Source organism: Ammospiza nelsoni, chromosome 3 (assembly GCF_027579445.1).
Source record: "Ammospiza nelsoni isolate bAmmNel1 chromosome 3, bAmmNel1.pri, whole genome shotgun sequence".
NCBI classification, from domain to species: domain Eukaryota; kingdom Metazoa; phylum Chordata; class Aves; order Passeriformes; family Passerellidae; genus Ammospiza; species Ammospiza nelsoni.
The window spans coordinates 32377161-32400808 of NC_080635.1; the positions used below are offsets into that span (position 1 = coordinate 32377161).

Consider the following 23648-nt stretch of genomic DNA (forward strand, 5'->3'; position numbering starts at 1 on the left):
CATTCATCTCCATGGATAATGAGGAAATTACACCACTGCCAAAGCTTTTGCTCCTAGACCCCAAAGCACATCACAAAAGATGCAATGGTATCAAGATCCCTCATGAAGTGATGAGCACTGTCAGAGCTAAACAGTTTTTTGTTCGAAGTCATCCAGGATGGCAAGGTCTGGCTGAGCCATCACTGACAGCGAGTTACATGCACACAGATCCAACTGCAAACACCAAGTCCATTACCAGAAAGGGCAGGATCACAGCATTACTTTCACCTTGGATTGTAAATTCCACCAGGATTGCATCTACTCATGCCTGTACAGTACCCAGCTCATGGGACTTGGCTCCTGACAAGAGGCAGGGTTGGGACCATCTCCACACTGCTTGGCATCACGCTGGGAAGGAACCCAGGAGTCCTGCCCCCTTGGTCCTGCCCATCACACCACCCTCTTCTCACCAAGCAGGGAACTCAGGCTGAGCTCCACTCCAGGATTCTGGTGCCTACCTCCCATTCTTTTCAGTGGGTTTCAGGTACCTATGTGCTTTTGGAAGCTCTGGACACAAATCCAAGAGTCCAACTGGTAGGCTGCTGATGCCCTGTAGCCTCCAGAGGCAATGCTGGAGAAACTGTTACACAATGGAAGAAAACCAGGATGCAAGGCAGAAGGAGAAGGCAAAGGAAATCAAGGTCAGAATTAAATTCTTTAATACAAAAAAAAGTTTGTTTGTCGTCGTCGTTGTTGTTTTAAGATATATCTGTAATTTCTTTGTTTAAAAATAAATATGTACTAAGGAATATCTTGAAAAAATTCACTAGACACAATATGTAGTGTTAATATCTTTTTTCCCCGCAATTATTACAGATAAACAGTAGCACCAATAAATAAAATGATAACAAATATTAAAATTAAAAAGGAGAGAGATTCAAGATGTAGAATTTTCTATTTTTTCCTGTTTCTTCTTTTTACATATATAAAAAAATTGTAGTGTCTATTTAATCCGAATCACACATATACATAAACATATATATATATACAAACACATAGCCAAATATATATATATAGTATGTAGATGTATATCTAACTGTTGTCTCAATAGGAATGTGTAGGGGTAGGTGTTAGAGAAATTAATTAAATAACTGCCCATAACATGCTACTGACTCTGCCAACAATTGGGGAGAGATGGGATGGGACAACAGGAAGGTTAAATTTATACACAACCAGTACAAAAAAAAAAAAAAAAAAAAAAAAAAAAAAAAAAAAAAAAAAAGAAAAAAAAAGGAGGTACGGCTTATAAATAGTTGAAATTAAATATTAACAAAGAATACTGAAAAATCCCTACTCTTTAATTAAATTATCTGTTTAATTTCTAATTTAAAAAGGGATATTAAATAAGTATATAAAACACTTTCTCTTCCCTCCCCCGATCGGAAGCCTCTGTCTTGCACACGATGCAGCATGAGTATTCTACATTGCAGATGCAAGCACCCACCCGTGTGTTTTCTCTCCTTCTGAAAGCCATCAGTCGGATGGGGAGATCCTAGTGGTTAGTAGTCGCTTGTTGTGAGTCTGTTTTTAGACTATCTTGTCTTTTTGGAAGCTTTCCGTGTTGTACATTATCAGGCGTTGAAAATTCAATTGCAGATGATGTTTGGCAGCATTCTGACACAGACCGAGTACCTTTTTGATTATTATTATTATTAATAATAATTTTAATCACAGAACTAGATTATATATATCCACATAGATGTACAAACACACTTTCAGGGGGGTGTGTGTGTGTGCGCGCGTGTGTAAGGTGGGTTTCATGTACACCACAGCCTACACTGCAGATACACACGTAGCCAAGAACCTCACGACACAGCTAAGGGATTCCAGCTGTCCTCACATTTGGTTCCCCAGCCCAAGACATGGAAAAGGGGCCTGATATTTACAGTACGTCATTAAAAAAAAAACTTGACGTTCTTAAGGGTCGTTCATACTGGGCACGCAAACTGAAGGCAGCAAAAGTTGCTTTCTTCTCTCCCCCCTTCAATCTTGGCATACATATATATTATTTTTTATATATATATATGTATAAAAATAAATATATATATATAAAAAAGAGAGAAAAACACATTCATACATACATACATACATACATACATACACACAAATGCATACATTCACATACATACACACACACCCCCACTACTGTGTATATACTTCTGATTAATATCCCTTTCCAGAAATGTTCCATAAGCATCTTGGATGCTCTTGAGTGGCAGCTCTGTGCATGAAGAAAGCAGACAGTGCTGAACAACTGTGTGGCTATGCACCGGTCCCCATTCTTGCTTCAGCACACTGTAGACCTTGTGTCCTTCTGCAGCCACCAAGGGCAGGAAATCTAGACTCCTGTGATAATTCCTTGAACAGAAAGTCAGTGTGCATCAGCTGCCCACCATCCTTAAGAGAAGCCAGCATGACTCTCTGGCAAAGGTTCTACAGCGAATAAAGTCAACGCAAAATGTACACTGACATCCCATGTCCCGGCAAGGCAGGCAGGTTATGAGACGAGTAAGGGCGAAGGTTGGGGGAAGAGAGGGGAGGAGGAATCCTTGATCACGGAGATGGCCATTTCCTTGGCCTTTGACCCATTGCACCCTAGGATGCCGCTCTTTGGAACTCCCTGCCCATCCTCTCCATCATCTCTCCTCCCTGTCCCAGGCAAGGAGAAGGTGGTTTGTGGTACAGCACACTCTACAGAGAAACAGCGGAGGCCGCACAAGTCAGTTGGAGTTAAGTTTACACCCAGCGCTTCTACTCAAGTCCAGTCTTAGCTTGTTTCTTATGCCCCAAGTAGCCCGCTTGTGTCCACAGCAGTCGAGTATTATCCAGTGAAGACACCAATAACATTAGCAATGTTAAAAAAAATAATCAGTATATATATATATATATTATATATATATGTGTGTGTGTGTGTGTGTGTGTGGTTAAGATATACATATATGTATATATAGATGTGGTTAAAATATATATACATATATATATATGTATATGCATGTATACACACATATATATGTATGCATGGGAAAACCCATCAAATACACCCCTATAAGTCTTCCTGGCTCTGTTATTTAGCAGCATAAAAAGAAAAATAAAATAAAACAGTTCAAAACCCAAAGGTGAATTCTGTGCGGCGGGTGCCTTGGGGAATGTTCCTTCCGGAGTCCATCGTCCGTACTGAAAGTGCTGTGCTCTACTGATCCTTCATTTTTAGGGTTCATTTGGATTAGTGTTTTGTTGGTTTTATTCTGTCCAGGCGAGAAATCAGGCTCCAGAAACAGGGCTGTTTCCCCTTCTTTTCCGCTGCTCACCGTCTCGGTTTTTCACATCTGTCGAAGAGGAGAAGGAAGGAAGAGAAGAGAACAGAACAGGGGTTAATGTTTGTGATGGGGGTGCAGCTAGGGCAGGGAAGGGAAGGAAGGGTGGTGACTAATGTGTTTAAGAGCACATGGTGTTAAGACATGGCATGATGTCACTGGTGGGGTGAAGTGCTGTGCAGATGGGGCAAATCAGCTGAGAATCTCGACCCCACAAATGAGTCAATGAATTCTATTCCCCCAGGCTCACCTAGACAGAGCAGGGGGGATATTCAAACAAGATTTTTGAGCAGAATCAGTGGCTTCTCACAGATAAGCTGAGTGTCTTGTTTGCATCTTTGCACACCATACACACAAATACACACGAACACAGAAAAACAAGGCTAAGCAGTGCATGCAGAGACACACCCTCAGCTCTCCACCTAGCCTCTTGTCTGGGTTGGAAGCAGTGCAGACAACAAGGCCCCATGCAGGCAAGAAGGTGAAAAGTAAGTGCTTTTCATTCCACTAGATGCTGTGAGTGGGGGTTAGCACCAGAGAACAGCAGTGGCCTGAAGAAGCAGCAGGAGAAATGAGAATTTACCCTCCCCTGCAGGTCCCAATACTAATTCTACAAGAAAGAGCAAAAGGAACTTAAGTTTAACTAGCTTTTTATCTGGAAATTGATAAGCTAACCACTCCTATGACTCCTTCCCATTTTTCTGGCCAACACATTGCCTCTGGAAACCTCCTTTAGTGCCAATTATCCCACAACAGAGAGGGACTAGGTAAGAGAAACTAGCAAACCCCTTCTGCTACCATGATTTCTTTGGTTTTTTGTTTCTCATTGTATTTATTACTATTTCTCACCCTTCAAACTCTGTGGGGTAATTATGAGTTACTCCGGACTTTGGGAAAAGGAACAGGAGGAAAAGGCCAAGACTAAGTCTGGTTTTACTTGCTAGGAGAAGTGCAACTCTGAAAGTCTCTCTATTATGGCCCCTCCATCAATTACTTTCCCACTGAAATTACAACACCCCAGAAAAATTCTCTGTATACAGATTTCTATCACACTGGCAGTGCCAATGCCTCTCTGGCTTGGACACAAAGCATTTTCACACCCAAAGGAAGCACTTGCTACTTGTAACAGCCTTAGCCACCTAGTCAATGGATGTCTCCTCTTTTCAAGACAGAGCCACAGAGGACCCTGGATCTCTCTCCCTTGTATTCTCCCCTTAAGTCGCTGCCCCTGCAATACTGCAGGAACAGGAACAATCTCCTATATCTCTGTGAAGGGGATCTGAGTTCAGAGTTACAGCCAAGTGCCCATTAGTGACCCCATTTCTATGTCTCCCTCTACACAGGTAGGATGATCCCACACCAGAGGTGCACACGCAGCTTGTGCGAGTCAAGACACCCCAATGAGTTCACCAAAGTGCTCAGGTGAGAACCAGGAATCAGTTTCTTTACATGTCTGTGCCACAAATGGTGTGTGACAGACTCAGATGACACATGAACAACATGGATCTCTGAACAAACACTAACCCCACAGTGCCTTTATGTTTCCCACCTCACATCTGAAACAGGCACCTCTGCCTTCGCCCAGGGTCAGACTTAAACCTGCTGTATTCCATTCACAGTCCTGACTGCAGCCTCTCAAACCACAATTCTGGACAGGACATGGACAGGGAACTGTGAGGACAGTACAAAACACAGGGTGCTCTCCCTGGCCTTTAGAAGAACAGAGGCAAAGGAGAATGTAGGCTCAGCCTTGAGGGAGGCTCGTAATGGCTTTCCTCATTCTGCACACAGCAGAGCATCTACAAGCCACAGAAAAGGGGCTTGGAAGACAGGGGTAGTCAAATCCCAGTCAGTTAAGGATTTGTCTTTGTCCAACAGTATGCTCAGAGTTGCATACAGGTAAGGTACAGAGGGATACAGACCCTCCCCTGCCTAGCTCAGCAACATGAACTCCATTATGCTATTCTATGGTAAAGAATACCTGAGATACAAAGGGCTTGTCTCTGGGAGCCATCCCCATCCAAGTCCTGAGAGCACACCTGAAACAAACAGCTGCCTTCTGACACAGGGAAACTCTTTCCTCACCCCAGTCAGACTCTCTGCTCTCTGGCCCATGCAGGACAGAGAAAAGAAGTAATCAAATAGCACTGGTGCCAGAAGTCAGCAGAAAGCAAGCTCCCCCCCTCTTTCTCTTTCTCTCTCTTTCTCTTTGTGTGTTTCATCCTTCAGGACACAAACCTGCAAGTGCGCTCGTTTAACTCAAGCTGCCTCGACTTGCAACGTGAGTCTGTGAATTTGCAGGAACATTTACAGGTCTGGGGATCTTGTACAAACAAGTGCTTTCTCCTCTCTGAGCAAGGCTCACAGTGACTGCAAAAAGGCAAAAGGAAAGATGTCTAAGCTACAGCGCTTCAGCAGAAAGAAAATACACATGCAACACCCTGAACATCAAAGCAATCCCCTTGCCCCCTCCCGCAGCCCCCATGCTGCCAACTGGAGTGCCTTGGGCTGATGGATTTTCCAGCAGCACCTCAACAGCCCCAGGACAGCAACCCCTTGCATTAGCGCAGAGAAAGGAAACAGGCCTTCTGCACAGTATTCACAAATGCTGCATTGGATCCATTGGCTCAGGCCAGAGGGAGGAAGAAGGGAAAAGCAAGGACGGGAAGGTGAGAGGTCCCAGCCAGCTATTGACACATAAGTGAAATGAATTCTACGAAGTGGACTATTGGAGTAGAAAGAGGCCAGCAGCTAAATGAGTTAAATACACATGGTCTCTCCTCCCCTGGAAAGCAGCTGGGCTCCAGCACCACATGCTGACCCTGCAGCTGGCACTGCCCTTTCTGTAAGCCCCATCCCAACCTCACCACCTAGGAGTCTCCTACGGAGGGGCCGTGAATTTACAATGCAGAATTTTGTGAACCACCATGAGAGAGGCAGAGCAAAAGAGACAGAGAGAGACAAGCCACCAAATCCAGCAGAAAGAGAGAAAAAAAAAACAAAATAGAGAGGCCCCCCCCTGGCTCCCCAGCACCCCCTCTCTGGCTTCCCACTGTCCCACCTCTCCTCTCCACCTGTGACTCCACCAGACACGCACGCACATATGTACACGCACACACACACACACACATGCATGGCAGATGCCAGCCTGCCTGTCACCAGTCACCATAGCAGGGAGGACATGAGACAAGTGGTGGAAAGCAGATGACAGAGTTACAACCAGAAGGCGTGAAGAGGTGCAGGGTTCTCGTCCGCCCGCCACACTCTTGTGCCTTGGGACAATGGTCACTACTGATGATTAGAGAGCCAAGCAAGCTAAAGCCACCTTTCCCTGAGATAGCCTTAGTGCCAGAGCAGTGCCACCACCAGCGCTGCCCCTGCAGGATCTGCAGCCCACCAGTGACTGGGAGGGGAGGGTGAGATTTGAGCGAGCAGCAAGCAGGCAGATTGCTTTGGGGAGAGGGAGGGAAGAGAGTCTACAAGCAGAGGACACAAACGTACAAGCTGAGTGGTTTGTACCGGCCTTTCTTGCGCTTTCTCTTTTGACCCTTCCCCCTTCCTCGTTTTGATTTTCTGGAAGAAAAACAAAAAAAAAAAAAAAAGAGAAAGAGAGAGAGGGGGAAAGAAAGGGAGAAATAGAGAGAAAACGGAAGAAAACGCAAGGAAGAAGAGAAAAAAAAATACAGCCATGTGCCTTGCTGGGAGGGGAGAAGCACATGAGGCAGGACTGGAGGGTAAATCCCAGGGCTGAAGCACAGATCTCCATCTTGCACGCACATTCACCGGCTCCGGCGCTCCTGTCAGCTCTGCAACCAGCCTGCCCACAGCCAAGCCAACACCAGGGAACTCAGCAGAGACCATCTCCTGCAAGGCTGCTGCGAGCAGAGGCGGATCTGCTGGAGCCTCAGGGGGGCATCTGCCCCCTCCAGAGAGGGGCAGTGAGAAAGGGGCAGGGGGTGAGAGGGGGAAGGAACAGAAAGCTTTGTGAAAGCATCACGCCACCGCGGTGAGTGCAGACAATCATTCCAGGCGACAAGCACAGGTGCACAACGACTGACAATAGGCAACCTGAGTGAAAGGGCTCTCTTCAAGGAAGAGGAAACCACTCTGACCTGATGCACTGCACAGTACTGGGCCTAGGAGGGGGCAGCTGAGCTCCAGTAGCTCTGCTGCAGGGTGGGTGGCAATCCCGCCTTGGGACAGGAGCACTCCACAGACAAAGGAAGAGATCTGATCTCTGAGGAGCTATCCAACCTGAAGGCTTTGCTTATCCACCTCACCTCCTGCCTGTGGTTCAGAGGAGTCCAGGAGACCTTACTTGGATGTTTGTAACATCTCCTCTGGCAGCCTCTATTCTGAGTACTGAAGAGTAAAGAAGGGGAAGAGGATGGCCTGACCTAGTTATTTTACCCAGGAGATAATCAGCAAGCAGATTTCAGTTCTTCCCTCCTTTCTCTCCTGTCACTGTCCACATGGACCTGCCAGACAGACAAGCAGATGGAGCCAAGGTGCTGACTCCATTCTGAAAAATTCACCAGTTGCCTCTGATTCCTGGGCAGGGGCTGAGCAGGCAGGGGCTAGGATATGCAGTTCTGGACACTAACCATGGATCTCTATGGGCCATTGAGAGCACAGGGAGCGAGGGAGTTTGGAGCCTGTACTGCTCCTTGAGCCACATTAGCACAGGAGCAAGGGAGAGACATGCAAGGAGAAGGCCCTAGGCAAAGCACCAGGGCTTGTCAGGCAAATGAGTCCCAGCTCTGAGGCAGTTCAGCAAAGGCTCCCTCGTTCCCTGGTGCAGCCCACCTCGGGAGAGAGCTGTCAAAGGGAATTGGAGGGACAGAAGAGAAAGCACCATGGGTGTCTCCTAGGCCCTGTTCAAGTCGTCTCACTGGAACGAGTGTCAGAGCATCAGCTCAATCCCAGTTCTGCCCTACATGTCAGGCAGGAGTCACAGGGAGACGGTGAGGGGAAGAAAATCAACCTGAAGGGAGGAGACGGGTACCAATATAACAAGACTTTCAATCCGGCACAAATCAAAGCACACCAGTCTCTCCCCTCCCTTCCCTTCCTTCCCTGGGGAGTGCAGAACCAGCAATGAGCAGGCAAGGTGCTGTTAGAAGAGGAAAAGTGAATGCAACACAGTCCGAGCTGGCTGCTACACCCACACCCCATCCTCACCAGAGCTCATACAGACCAAACTCTCACACACCTTCAAACTACAGAGCCACACAGACCGACCATCCCTGACACGGCCCTGTGCAGAGAGGACTGTTGGCTGCACGCAGTCTGATGCAGCCAGGAGCAGATTTCCAGGGGGAGGAGGAGAGGCTGGAAGGCAGCTAGAAACATACAACCACCAGGAGAGGGGTGAAAAAAGCTCTCTCTCTCCTGTTTGCTCCCTCGGTCTCAGATTCAGCCTCATCTCCAAATATTCACTCCTTCCTCTCCAACTCCGCACCTCTAAATGGCAGAGCTGCTTTCCCAGCCATGCGCAGTCCAGCTGATCCTCTTGCTCAGAGAGATCATTCTTTCTTTTCAATGTTGTTTTGTATTTTATGCTCATCTCTGCAACTTCTGCAGGATTAGAGCTTATTTTTCTACTTTCCACAACCATTATACTTTAGAGAGGAAGAAAAGGGAAGGTTGTGACTTAACCTCCTTCAGGCCACTAAAGCAAACTCATCAGATTCAAAAAAACCTTCAGGAAAGCCTTCACTGAGACCCAGCTAGGACATCCACCTCCCTTTACACCCTCCCAGGTCCCCACCCAAACAAAACCAGTGTCATATCCTGCATGGCAATAGTCCTGCATCCACCAGGCCTCTACTTCCACCTCTCCCTGTAGCCAGCAGAGCTCCTACCAAAGCTGCTGTGAAAGAAGCCAGCAAGTACTCACTCAAGCAGCAAGAAAAAAATTAATAATAAAGAAAGCCAGCAATTTGCAGTAACCAGAAACACCCCAGGAAGACGGAAGGGGAGAACAGGGGCTGCACCTTGAATCCATTCCAGCAGGACAGACACGACAGGACTTCCCTGACTCAGAAAAAAGCATTAGGAATGACTGCCATGGCCATGGGTCATGCAAGGTCCATGTCTGGGGTATGAAGGAAGGACCATCAGATGTGGGTTTCTGTGACCACCTGGAATGGATTCAGAGCATCGCCCCATGCAGTACCATATGCCATTTCCTTCTTAAAGTGAGTATATCCGATCAAAGAAAAGGGCAAGGGGCAGTGGGGAGAGGAAATGCCAACCAACCACCAAAAGAGAAAGGAGGAAAAGCTTGTCACTTACTTTTCTTGTTTGTTTTTGACATCTTTCTTTGGTCTGTGAGGGAAGACAGAACAAAGGCCTCATTAGAAGAGAGCTTATCACATATACTTCTGGTATTATCCCCAGTTCCCACCAAGTCCAGGGAAGGTCATGTACAGGCAGCATTGCAGGATGCCCTTGGCACTGGTTAAGGGGCCCGACTCAAAGTGGTTTTGCTATCCTGTTGACCCTTGCTGGTAGCTAGGGCCAAAAGATCCCAGGATGCAGGCTAGCACTGTCCACCTGTGATAGCTAGAGATGGAAGAGCCCTGACAGCAGAGGGCTTCTTTTCCCAGGCTCAGCCGTCCCACTGCAGACCAACCAAGAAGGCTGCAGAAGCGTCTGAACAAGAGTCCCAACCCAACGGCAGAAAAAAAGAAAGGCTCAGAGTAAGTTTATTGCAAGAGGAGCCAGTGCTGCTCCATTCTCACCTGCATTCACATTTACTGTGCTGTAAGAAGCTCATTTGTGATATGTGCTGACTCTGATGGGGTTTAATTCTTATGACCTGGAATGAAAGAAACAGAAAGGGTCACTGCCTGTTCACTCTTCATGTTCACAGCTCCAAATCAGGCTGCTGTGCAGCAAAGCACTCATACCCCAGGTGCTCCTGGGAAGAGCAGGGCAGAGTTCGAGCTAGCTTTGAGGCCCTGTTCTCCAGTCAGGGAAGGCCTTTGATCACCAGTGAGCGGCAACACCAGACTTGTGCCAAAGCTCTGTTTGCTCGTGCATGCCCAGTGCCAGCACTGGTGGGCTGCCTTGGAGACAGGCATGGGAGAGGGTGTACCCTACAGCAAGGTCCTCAATGAGCCCTCCCTGGCTGATGATGGGCATCCAGTCTGCTTGTGCAGAAGTCATGCTTCAGTCTCACACAAAGATCCCAAATGAAAATTCCAAACCCAACTCCTTTTCCTTAAGCCACTATTCCTTCCCAGCTGACATCTCACTTTCTCAGTAACTTGACACACAAAATAAATCTGGAGATCTGTGTTTAAAAGAGTCCTGCAAAACCCAGACCCCAGCCCCAGGTATATCCAGGAAAGTTATTTAGAAGCTATGGAATACTGTTACATTCTCTTAACCCAGAACATGGCTGGAAAACTAGCTCTAGAGATCTGCTTTATTGCCTCTGACCCTTTATAGGCATGCAGACATATCAGTCAAGAACTGTAATTCAACAAGGAATGGTAGGAAGAAAACCATCCCTAGCTTCACCAAGCTAGTATGGCTGGAGCCTGCAAGTGGAAAAGCAGTATGGGGAACCATGAGAGGGCACAGACAGGTTCTCCAACACAGTTCAAACACAGCCCAAAATTCAAATAAAAGGACCTGCTGGTTAATCACTTAGCACTGAACATCTCTCATTGATATTAAAAATTCTCAGCAATATTTACAGTGGCCATTCAAGAGGCTAAGGGACAAAAGTAGGTGAGGGAGCTATAGGTTATGGGTAATGGACACCAGCACAATTTTGGACAAGAGCTGGGATCCAGTCTCACAGACAAGGGCAATAACTAAGCTCTCTAAAGCAATTTGAATCTCTCCCCAAAGGCCCAGCCTCTGCTATCATGGCCACCTTCAGCAGTCTCCAAACAAAGGAGGAAGAGCCTAGAGGCAGAAAGGCTTTTCCAGCTGATGTAGAACAGTTTGTTTCATAGATTCCCTTTAACCCCTGCTGTGGCAGGATAGCTTAAGACCCAAATTCCCTGCTCTGTTGGTACAGGTTGACCTCACATGCCCTTCAGGAGAGAGAACTGACAGGTTCTCCCCTTTTGCCTACTCAGCTGCCTTCAGAACAACAGCTGTGTGTAGAGTTAAGGTGGTGCAAGGGTCCAAGGAGTATCTTCTTTAGAAACTGGGAGATAACACCATCAGAAATGCTCCTCTACATTCTCTAAGCACAAAGTGCTCCTTTGCAGAAACTCTTCTTTGCATGCTCCTACCTACTGTATTTGGGCAGGAGCCAAAACACAGACTCTCCTCTTAGCCTTAAATAGACACAGGCAACTCAGCTTTTAACCCTGCGTGGTGTAACAGAGCACCAGGGTCAGAAGAAAGGGTCCCTGGGGTAGGTTGCACTTCCTCTGAATTAGCTGGGAGCTGGGGCTTGGGGTGGCTGTGATGGCTGTCTTGCTTCCTTCCAACCAAGCATAGCAGATTGCAAGCTGGACCCTCACCTCCATTGTGACGTTGTACACATCCACAGGGACACATTCTAGGCCCTCATCGCCGCAGCAACCCGCACATCTCATCAGAGGCACACAGGATGGCTTGAATATGTACTCCACCTCATCAGGGTACTCCTGGAAAATGTCCACCAGGGTCTCAATAGTCCTGCAGAAGCTGCGCTCGTAGACTTCCAGGAATTTGATAACTAAAAGAGGAATGGAGGGAATAAGTTAATGCAAACTTAGCTCAAGAATGTCTAGGGCTTCACCCCTTAAAGTGAGCCAGACAGTTGCAACACAACTACCCTATGCTCTTCACTAGCAGTCTTGCAGGCCTAAATCCATTCTCTGGGCTCTACATACATACACATCAAGTGGGAAGGGAAAAAGACAATCTCCTCCTACAGCTGCTTAAGGGCAAGACGGACAAGAGAGCTCACTGCCTTCCTCGTACCATGATGCATGCCACAGGTGAATGTCCCAAACCTCTTCTCTGCTATTCCCCATACTGCTGGTGTGCAGCCACTAAGTGTATCAGCTCAGCCAAAAAAACCCTGAAACTGCAGCAGATAATCTACACTCTGGACTAAGGCCCTTCACTGGTTTGCCCTTTACTTCCTTTCAAAACAGTCAGTGGATGCCCCAGTGGTTTTAAAGCCAGAAGCATCCTTTGTACAGACCTCAGTGCACAGACACTCCTAAGAGCAAGCAGAGGCTCTGAACCATGGAGCTATGCATCTTCACCCTTCCTGTCATCTACCTCTTTTGGCCATGCAGAACATCCACCTCAGCAGGCCACCAGGGAACCATGACAGCATCCACTACAAGTCACAGCCTCCGTGTCTCCACACTGACCACTTTCCCAGACTGAGGAACCAAGCCACCCACTGAAAGATTCAAAGTAGGCTCGCAGCACCCCCAGGATTAACCAGACTATATATTTGGCTACTGAACCACAATGAGACAGTGTGGGAGGGGGAACAGGGTGGATCTGCCATTATCCCATGCCTTCCCTACAAATGGAGCAAACACTAACCGCTTGCGATCTGCACTGATTTCACAAGTATTTCCCAATGTTTCCCAGTCTCTTGCCAAAGCTTCATTTTGCTGCTTGGTCAAGGGTTGGAGAGGTTTAAAGAGATGAGAGATAGTATAGATAAGTACACACACACAAACCCCAGGTGCTAGTATAGTACTGCAAACAGTGAGTACCTGGAGCCCTCCAGGCCTCCCAGCTCTAGCACCACACTGGCAACAGAGGATGTCTCACATGGAGCAGAGGGTAAGAGTATGCACAAGGAGATAGTACCTGCCCCATGCTGTTATGCGCTATAATGATCCACCTGTACAGTATGCAGAGTCCTCCAGCACCAAGGTTGATAACTCAGAGTGATAAGAGCAAACTGCTTGCATCATGGAAAATAATGGTCTCCAGTAAGCGCTTCTAAAGTGCCCTGAACTTGTGACAAACTGGCATAAAGGTTACTTTGCCACAAAAATGCAAAAGCTGCAGGGCTTGGAGCGCACAGCCCGCAGTTAATTGTTGAAAGTTAATTCTAGGTCATGCGGGGCTGACAGTGCCATAGTGCTGAAGTGCTGAGAGCGGGTACAAGAGGGGAGGAGCTTCCCTCCAAGGAGTCTGAAGTGTCAGAGAGCGTGAGCAGCTATTAAAAGAGAAAGTGGCTTGTGAAAGGGAAATGTAGCCTGGCAGGCATGGACTGCTTGTTGGTATTCCTTGTCTAGAAGACAACGTTCCTGTTCCTTGTTCCTTCCCTTCCTCTTCCCTCCTCCCCTAACTGCCGTATGTCTCCTGTCTGTTCTCCTATCTTGTCTGGGACTACCTCCTTCTCCTCCTTCTTCCTGTTTCCCTTTGGAGTGACCTCAGTCACCGCCTATGTTCCAACAAGTTGAACAATTTAATACGTGGGAAATTCTGCAGGCACACAGATAGTCGCTGAACTGCACTCTTGATTATTCACACTGTGCCAGACACAGGATCTGAGAACTCTGGCAGTAAAGACATAGTTCAGGATCAAAATGCTTACAAACCTACGTCAAGGGGAGGGACAGAAAGTAAGAGGGAGGGAAAGCAGCAGTTACCTGTGCAGATCAAATGCTGCTTGCCACACCAGTCTGGGGCATAAGGGAGGCAGAAAACAAGAGTAGAAAAGTGTAGTGAAACTGACCGGCATCTCTCATGCTTTCCTAAATATTGCATTATCCAGGCATTTGGATTACACCAGAGAAACCAGACTACAGAACAGGCCCCAGAACAGCATATTCAACTTCTTTTACAGGGCTTTTACTTTCACAGCTACACCCTGACAACTGTACTTGAGATCTGAAAGATTTGACAGGACTAAATCGTTCAAATGAAGAATTTGGGAGTTTCTACCTTTACTTTAACACATGATGGTTTTCCAAAGTCTGAATCAGCCTCTGAAAAGGAACCAGGGAATCTTTCCCTAGCTGCCAGTCAGAAAATCCTGCTGCAAAAGGCACATTGCCTTATTTTGCTGGACACAGAGCATTCACATGGAGACTGCACAACACTCGGTAGTTCATTTGCACAGTTACCACCCAAACCAAACCAGAGCACATGACTGAGGTACAGTCAACCTCACAGCAAAGCCCTGCCCCTTCTACCATACCTACACTTACTCCTATGTACTGGGAGTCATACTGCACACTTTGCTGATTCTGCCTGCGCTTCCTTTCCATTGGTTGTGTCACAAATGGAAGAAGGTCTCCTTCATGGGGAAGCACAGGAAGGTCACTGAAGGACTAACACCACTAGGTCTGCTCCCTTCCCGCAATCTGGGCTTAAGCCCACATTAGAAGTTAATCCCACAATTAAATCACACTCCTACCCTGCAAAACACCTCCAGATTTGAGTCAGAGGTTCTTTGTTGTGAATGGAGGTGGAAGGAAGGTTAAAACACAGACAGGAGCCACACTAACTCTTCAAAGCAGGGTTTAAGTTCAAATTTGGAGCAGTTGAGTGAGAACATGCTGGAATAGAAAAGGAGGAGTCTCTGATCATTTTGCCTCTCTCCCCATCAACAGTTTAGCAGCAATACAAACACACTGTTATTTTGAAAATAAAAGTGCAGCCACAAGTGATGGTGGTTTCCTTTATTTATACCAGAAAATCTTTTCCTGTGAAACAAAAGAGTGTTTGTCTGACTCCTCTACAACTTCCTGTGCCACAAAACATGTGGAAGCCTCTCTTGAGCTCAAAAGGGTAGGGGCTGAAGCTAAAATAACAGTCTCCAACCAGAGTAAGTCCATCCCAAATAAAAACCTGTCACAGTTTGACATCACAGAGAAAGCATAAAATGGCCAAAGACACAAGCCCACCTTTCAGCCCAAGCCCCTAAGAGCTTCAGAGGAAGGAACTACAGGACCGTCCTTGGGTAATAGAGGCCCATCATGATCTCCTCTTCACAGAGAAGAAACTGAGGTATAGAGAGAAGACTTCTAAGTTCGAACCACAGGACAGAAGTAGAGCCAGGAGTCCTGACTTTTATTTAACAGATGTATCTACACTGCAGAACCTGAAATAGCACCAGACAATAACACTGAAGTCTCACCACTTACATTGCCAGACCAGCTTCTCCTGCAATCCCATCAACCTTCTTGTGACAGAAGTTAATTCTGTTTGATTCTTTCCCTCCCCAGGAGGGATTTGTTGGGCACAACAAATAGCACAGATGAGGACACTAGCTCTTTTCTACCAACAGCAGAGAACTGGTTACCAAAATAAGCCTCACAGCAGGCTCCATCTTGATCCCTCTGGAGTCACTGAACCTTCTTCTGTTGACTTCAGCAGGAGCAAGGGTCAAGCGCAACAGGCGGCAGTCCACCAGCAAATCAGAAAATTTGCCAGCACAAAATGGACACCTATCCCAAGCAGAGCCTGCCACAAACCTCTGGCAACACACATGGAGTCTGTCACACCAATAAAGTTACAGAAATTGAAACTGACTGCTACGAAAAAAAAAAAGCCAATCTGGGCCCACAGTGCTGGAGCCCTCTGCTGACCTCTGGCTGGAATAACGCTGAAGGTCACAGCCCGTGGGGACCCTGCAAGGCGTCTGCCAGACCCTGCCATGCAACAAGTGATCTGCTCTGCTATGCAGATAAGGGGAAAACACGGTCAGGATGGTCTTAAAGCATATGATGATCACTTCAGCCTGAAGGTTACAAAGTCCACAGCCCTTTTATCCCACTGCTGAACTGAGGACTGCGGACAGAAGCCAACCTCCTGACACGCACGGGGCTTCACTAGACAGGGAGCTTGCAGGAGATATCTCTGACTAACCCAGGGGCTGGCTGCCTTCTGGTCTACATTTACTTGCATGAACCAACGAGGCAGGGGACACTGTCACACCCTGGCCTTTGGGCAACCGGAAAGACACAAGATCACAGCAGCTGCAGAGATACCACCTTGTTTCCCCACCAGGCAATGGTCCTGTCCATACTGGACAACCAGGAACCAATAACTAGAACCCATCAGAACCTATCAGAACCCTAGAGTGCCATTCCCTGAATCTGCAAAGTCTGCCAGCCCAAACCAGAATAAAAAGGTGTATTTTTCAAGGCTGGCTCTTTACAGCGCTTAGTAATCTCCTGACTACAGGGGTACCTGAGACTGCTGGGAGGCATGAGCCCAGAAAATCATCCTGAACTGCCCCTTTCTCCTTCTCTTCCTCAGAGACCTACCATCTGGGGGCTGCACCGGCCTTTGTTCAGGGATCAGCCCTGGTCACCCAGCCGGGCATCACCAGCACCGCTGGTAAAGAGGCGGGCAACAAAATTTGACAAATCCCTTCCTACAGCACTGTGGCGAATCCCCAGCAAACTGCGTGCCACTACTCAGCTCTTTGTGCGCGCCCGTGTGTGTGTAGATATATATATAAATATATATATATATATAAATGAGCGTGCGTATGTGCACCGGCGCACGCACGCAGTTTCACTCTGAGTTGCGGTAAGCCAGGGGCGGGCTGGGCCAGCCCTGCTGCCCGCCCTGGCACCGCGGCCGCTCCGGCGCCCGGCCTCACGGCCACCCCCGGCCCCGCGGCCCGGCCCGGGCCCGCGGCGTGGGGCGGGGGCGCTGCGGCCGCCACCAAGGGGTTAATGGCGGAGGCGCCTCCCGCCGGCAGCCCCCGGTCCCGCTCCCCGGGAGGTGGCGGCGTTGGCCATCGGCGGCTCAGGGGGCTCCTTCCCCCCAGCCCCCGGCCGTCCCCGCCCGCCGGGAAGCCGCCCAGCGCTTACCTTCATTGGGTTTCCGCTCCCCATCCCCCAGGGCAGGCGCAGCCTTCGACAACTGCAAAGACAACAGAAAATCGGTCACAACGCGGAACCGTGACGCGGTCCCGCGGCGCGGGGGGTCCCGGGCAGGGTCCCCGGCGGTGCCGGTCCCGTCGCCCCGCCGGGCAGGGGGCGGAGGGAGCCCCGGCGGGAGAGGGCGCCCCCGAGGCCGAGCCGCTGCCCCCGGCTGGCACAGAGGGACCTTTTGTTCCCCTTCCCCCGGGGCAGCCGAGAGGGGCAGGGGCGGGACGGCTCCGGGCCGGGAGACGGGGCTGGCAAGGCGGTGTGCCGGCCCGAGAGACGCCCCAAAGGGAGAAGCGCGTCCCCGGGGAGCTGCTGTCAGTGACCGCGGGCAAACAACGGGAGCAAATGCGAGCCCGGCGGAGAGAAGTAACGGGGGGACCTGCAGCTGCCGCCGACACCGACCGACGGACCCGGGCATCGCTTCTCCCCGTAAAGGTGAATCTGGCCCGGGAGGGCAGAGAGGGGAGAAGGGCAGCCAGGCACGGAAGGGCATCGCTCCCCTCTCAATGTTACAGATGTCTGTCACCCGGCAGTGGTGGCCACGGAGGTGTCGGCATCTGGCCGGGTGTCAGGGCGATTAACTGTGACAGCACCACTTTGCCGACGGACGCCGCCAAACCGCCCGGGTTTTCTCCCTCTCTGATGGAAGGGAGGGCGACGCTCGCCCTCACCTACTGGTCCCAGTCTCCAGCCCCTGCGTGGATCCCATTCCTGCGCTCCACAGCCTCCCCAGGGCCAAAAACGAAAAGCTCTGCAGTCATTCCGCCTTTTGGGACTAGGGACATTTCCAAAGCACTGATGCAGGCAGGAGTGGTGACAGGTAACCCGCCCCCAAAATGGTATGGAGAAATATTACACCACTTTACTAAGGAAGTCCTTTTAATTCCAGGTGAAACAAGAACACCACTCTTCCTGCTCTTCGTGAGGGCTTTAGCTCTGACGTAATTTTCCAGCCAAGTCAGGCTTCCCCCTGCTGTTCTGTTCTGAACCAAAATGGAAAAAGCCAAGCTTTCTTCACTTCTCCGAGCTATGTTGCCACCTGTGTGATGCCATCCACCCCAGAACCTGCTGTCTTTCAGCAGAGGCCCATAAGAAGCACAGGGGTCCATACAAAATACTGCTTTGTCAGCAATATGCTGTGCTCAGGCTTAGAAAAAGGCCCTCTGATGTTGCAGCTGAAGACAGAACTGAATTAAGGCCAAGTCCATCCCAAGCTCACAACAGGAATCTGCCAGCTATGGTCTTCTAAGCAGTCCTGTGCACAGGGCAGCACCACCATCCAAGCAGCCGAAAATGTCAGCTTTTAAAAGGAGGGGGCAAGAGAGCCAGCTAGAAGCCCCTCTCCCAGACATTCCTTTGTGTCTGTGCATAGTTCCCTTTGTCTAAGGTCCCCCTGACCGAACTTGTTTCTCATTTCAATCAAAGTCTTTCTATACCTGGGCATAACTCAGCAGCCCAGACCTGAGCTGCCCCATGTGTGGATCTGTTTCTTCTCTGGGGAGGAGGGGGGCTGTGTGCCCAGTCTCAGTGCTGTGACAACACTTTAAAAAGCAGGTTCCTAGAAACAGTTTCATTCCTGAAGTGTGAAGGTCACTGCAACAGCACAAACAAAATGGAGGCAGCGGAGGCTGCAGCGGCCTTCCAAAGCCACTCAGTGCCTGACAATCTCTGGGTAAAAAGAAAACCGCATCAAGGGCAGGAAAGCCTCAATCTGCTATGGCACAGGAAGAGGATCACGAGCCAAGTCAGTTCATTCAAGTCACAACGCCCCCAAGACTTTTCACAGAGAGATTTCTGGTTCACACACAAAATGACCATGACAGACTGAGCAAAATTAGTTTGGAGACACCTTGAGGGTCATTTTTACCCATTCTCTATGCAAAACTACCCAGCCAGCTGCTAAGCCCACCGCCTCCTCACGTGCAAGCACACAGGCTGCACAAATGATGAGAAGCAGAAGCAAGCCACACATACGCTTTCACTACTCACCTGTGCCTAGCCAGCACGTCACCCTGCCCCTGATGTAGTGGAGCAGGAGCCAGAACACTCTCGCAGTGCTCACCTGGACCTGGGATGTGATCTGACCCCAAAGATGGGAAACAAGATCAATGCAAAGTGGGCATAGAGCTTCTGAGCTTTCCCAGGGGAGCTCCCAGCAGAAACTAGAAAGGTTTCCCAGAACTATCAGTAACAGGCTCTCTGCTCACTATTCCGAGTAACTTTTCTGCCCTTTCAGCAGTGTCTTTCACCTGTGCCTAGTGCCCTCAAAGCACGTCCACTAGAACAGCAGGTGCGGCAGGGCCTTGTGCCTCACTTCAAAACAGTCTGCTAATATCAGACATGGGGAACCAAAAACATTCCTCAGGACAAGCAGGCCAACTGTGCCCTTCGGTAGGAGCCTGAAGGTCATGCTCTCCTCTGCTGGCTTTTGGCATTACCCAACGGTTCTGTAACACAATTTCCTTCCAATAGATTTTCAGCATTTCACAGTAATGTGGAAGCAACCCCTGGCCTGGCCTTGAGAGTAGGATAAATGAGCCCAGAAATGGGGCTGACAGAGGAAGCTCCTTTCTGTGCTCTTTTGCAGGTTGTAGCAAATGCACATCCCTCCCTCTGTGGGGTAAAACCTTCTCTAACAAATAAATTCACTTCACACCATCCACATGTCTGTACCTTCCCTGCCTCCCTTCTCCCCCAGTCCCTGTCCAAAGCAAGCTTTGCTCTGAAGGGAGAGAAAAGGTTAATCAAGTCATTCCTCTCTAACCATCACCCCCCTCACCACCACCACCAGCACTCTTTTTCTCCCTTCCCCTCCCCCTAATCTGTGCAGGCTCATTAAAAGAGCTTTGTAACTGTTTAGGACTGGAACAAACAATCCATCCACTTTGAGAGGGACTCTGGGACAGGAGTTAAGGCACTTTTCGTCTTAGGCACTAGAAATTCTCAGCGTTTTATGCTTAGGAAAGGGGGGGAATGGGACTCACTGCACTCCTTCTCCATTGTACAAGCAGACAGAGGTCAGTAATCCTGAAAGCTGCCAGCACAGCCAAGGGACCTCTGACAGAACAGACAGGAGAATGGATTTGGGGTTGCTCAGGAATCAGTGAGCCCCTCAGACATCCCTCTCCCCTGCTCCCAAAGGAGTGCTCCTCTTTCCAGCCATCATCAGAGCACAGGAACGGCTCTGGGGAAGGTGACCTGCTGTGTCCCAGCTGCCGAAGGGCTGTGGAAGCGGGTTCTGGTGGCTCCCCACGGTGGTGCGGTGCAGAGGCACAGCAAAGGCAGGCAGCCTGGTGGGTGTGTGATCATTAACAGTCTAGTCACAGGCGTGTTCTCCCTCCCTCGGTGTCTGATCACTGCCTTTTCCCCATGGCAATACAGCTGGTATATCCAGGTCCCTCTGCTGTTCTGGGCAGGAAGGGAAGAGCTCCCAGACCATCATGAGGAGTGACCTGTCACCAGGCTGGAGCAAGACCCACAGATAAAGGAAGATGGGGAATAACCACCTGTCCCCCATTCTCTAGGAAAGGGAGGACTGGAAGGGGACAACAATGCAACCCTCTCCAATCCCATGCTGTGTAAGGACTGTGCACACCGCTCAGCACAATCAATCAGCTGGGAGGGTGGCACTGCAAAAGTGCCTTTCCTTCCCTAGCCTGCATGGAAAGGCTATCACCACCACTTGTGGCATCAGTGCTGCCCAGACACGACCATGAAACAATTTCCCACCATCTAAGTCTTGCTGCAGGAGCAACCATAACAACCACCTCAGTAAGGAGCCATCCCTCTGAACCCTCACCAGAGGAGCGCCGTGATTCCTTCATCCCTTCTCCTTTACTTCCAGGAAAGCTCCCTGACACATGCTGGACCCTGCTCCCCCAACTCAGACACTGTCAGGGCTTTTATTTAATGCTCTCTTATGTGCCTGGCTAGCTAGATAGATCAGCCCGACAGCCAGATAAATATTATCATCAAAGCACAAACCCTAGTCCTGTGTGAAGAGTCATGCCTCCTGCCATGCTCAGAGTCATCACCAAGCTGCCTACATGAGATCTGCTGGTATTCCTAACGTTCCCATCACTGCGGTGCCCAGACAACCAACGGACAAATAAGGACAGAACCCAAGGGCAGATCTCACCGTCCATCTGCCTGAGCACTTACACAGCCCACAGCGCCCAGGTACTGAACCTCTAGCTGTCTCTCGTGTCTGTCCCTGCAACACTTCCTCCTAAACTCCTGTAATCCTTCCCTACCATTTTTTCCATCACTACATTGTTTTCTCATCTGCACCATCCTCCAGCCTAGGAGAAAAGGCAGCATAAGGTTTTTATGAGGACAGATAGATCTCGGCTCTACCAGATCCGCCGTTTCCTCTTCTGGGGAAGAGGAAGGGGAGGGGAAAAGGAACAAGGGGAGGGTTAAAGGGTGTTATCACTGGACACCAATACAGACTTGCCCATACTATAAGTGGGGAACAGATGCTACTGTACAATTTTACTGAGGAGCTGGGAGGCAAAGAAACTCCTATTCTGGGTGATGGTGGAAAAACTCCTGGAGAGCAGAAACAATTGTCCCACCAGCCAAATCTGGCAGGAAGGCAGCAGGGAGCTGCTCTGTGCCACACTCAAGTGAGAGTGCGCCTCAGTTCCCATCGAGCACAGCCGAGCACAGCCTAATGTGCGGCTGTCACTGGATAAAGTAGAGATATAACAGGCTAGAAACAAAGCGTGCAGTGCTTGCATGACTTCAGTTACAGCTGAAATGGCTCCTAATTGGGGAGTCGCCTTCCAGCATCGGTGCTGAACAAACAATGTGAATAACTGATTAGTTTGCAAGAGACGTTTATTTTCACGATTGTGGGAGATGATCTGGCCCGTGCTCTCTCCAAGTGCCGAGCAGAAATGGCAGGAGAGAACTAACCTGTTAAAACCTTTAAAACGTAATCCATGCCTGCCTTGCAAACAGCCACTTTCACGTGGGCACTCTGTCTAAACCCCTTAATATCTCTTGGCAACACAGCCCTCCTAACTCTTTAGAAAACAGATGTACAGGACAGGTTTGCAAAGAAAGCTGCCCTTCTTTTTTCTAAAAAAAAAAGGAAAGGAGGAAGAGTTGGTTTCTAATTCCTCAAGAATGACAATGAGGTAAAAGTGACTGAAGAGGAAGAGAAAAATCCTTGGATTTGTAATCTCGGTGCAGGAGATCTATATTTTGATATTTTTTTTCCTATCTGGAAGAAATTCTGGATCCATTTTGTCCTCTTTGATCTCTTATTTGTTTTTCCAGCTAGGCATTTTGAACTCCACACGGCGGCACGAACCCGAGCTGAGACCCAAGGCAAATATCGCCGAAGCAGCCTTTTGCAATGTCAGGAGACCCGAGGCTGATGCAAGAAGGCAGCGCGCTGCCTCCCTGCCCCGCGCCCGGCCCCGGCCCCGGCCCCGGCGGGACTCCACGGCCGCGCCGCGCCGGGGCGCGCTCGTGTGCTTGGGCACTCGGCAGGCGCTGCCGCTGCCCCGGGCCCCGCGGAGCGGCGGGCAGCGCTGTCCCCCCGCTGCAGCACCGCACGCACACGTGTCCGTGCCGCGGGCACCCACCCGCACCCGGCGCCAGCGCCGCGGCCGCACCGCGCCGAGCAGGTGGGAGGCAAAGGGGGGCCGCGAAAAGACAAAAAAAGGGGGAAAAGTATTGTCGGCCGTCTGCCTTCCCTCCCCCTCCGCTACGCGGGGCACAAAAGCCCCCGTCCCGCCGCTTACCTCCGCGCTCTGCAGATAGAGCAGCGCCGCCAGCCCCCAGCGGATCCAAGTGAGCAGAAAGTTCATGGTTGCCGGCGCACGCCGCGAAGCGGGGCCCGCCGTGCTCCGCCTCGCCGCCGCCGCCCCGCTGCCGCTGCCGCCCCGCCGCGCTCTCGCCCGCTCCTCCTCCGCGCCCGCCGCCGCCTCCTGGGGTGCCGCCGGCCGGGTGCTGCGAAGGGTTGCGGGATAAGGGGGGTTCCTCTTCGGGGTCTCCGGTTTCACCCCTCCATAAGCCCGGCTCTCCGCCGGCCCCCGCTGCTGCTTTCCGTGGGCGCTCCGCCGGGCCGAGCGCAGGCTCCGCGGCCGCCCTGCCGCCGCCCGGCCCCCGCCGCCGGGCAGTCCGAGCTCCACAGCGGCGCCCGTCCGCGGCGCTCTCCCCGCGTCGGGGCAGGCAGGCACCCGCGCCGCGCTCGCTCGGATTCGCGCACTCACGGCAAAGTTTGCGCGGAAACTTTCAATGCATCTCTTTTCCTGCGCCCCCTCTGCGCGGCGGCTGCCTCCGGCGGCTCCCCGAGCCGGGGTCGCCTCCCCGGGAGAAAGGGGCTGATTCCGCCGCCCCTCGGCCCGACCCCTCTCCGCAAATCGGGGTGGTGGTGGCGGAAAGGACGAATAGAGCGTTTTCCTCCTGTCCTCTCCGTTACTGTCTCTCCCTCTCTCTGTCCACCGCTTAAAAAAAA

At 50.2% G+C, this 23648-nt stretch overlaps 1 protein-coding gene across 6 annotated transcripts; it reads right to left on the bottom strand.

The window, feature by feature from the left end:
* Positions 1-675: 675 nt before the first annotated feature.
* On the bottom strand, positions 676-23648 carry VEGFA (vascular endothelial growth factor A). 6 transcript variants are annotated; one of them, XM_059467404.1, is made up of 8 exons: positions 22933-23648; positions 17117-17168; positions 11846-12042; positions 10100-10176; positions 9651-9683; positions 6855-6926; positions 5592-5723; positions 676-3365 (listed from the first exon to the last, which is right to left on the bottom strand). In XM_059467404.1, the coding sequence occupies exons 1-8, from the start codon at positions 22996-22998 to the stop codon at positions 3344-3346; spliced, it is 651 nt and encodes a 216-aa protein (XP_059323387.1). In that variant the 5' UTR covers positions 22999-23648; the 3' UTR covers positions 676-3343. The 6 variants fall into 6 exon arrangements, with proteins under 6 accessions (XP_059323387.1, XP_059323388.1, XP_059323390.1 ...); XM_059467405.1 differs by lacking the exon at positions 6855-6926; XM_059467407.1 differs by lacking the exon at positions 5592-5723.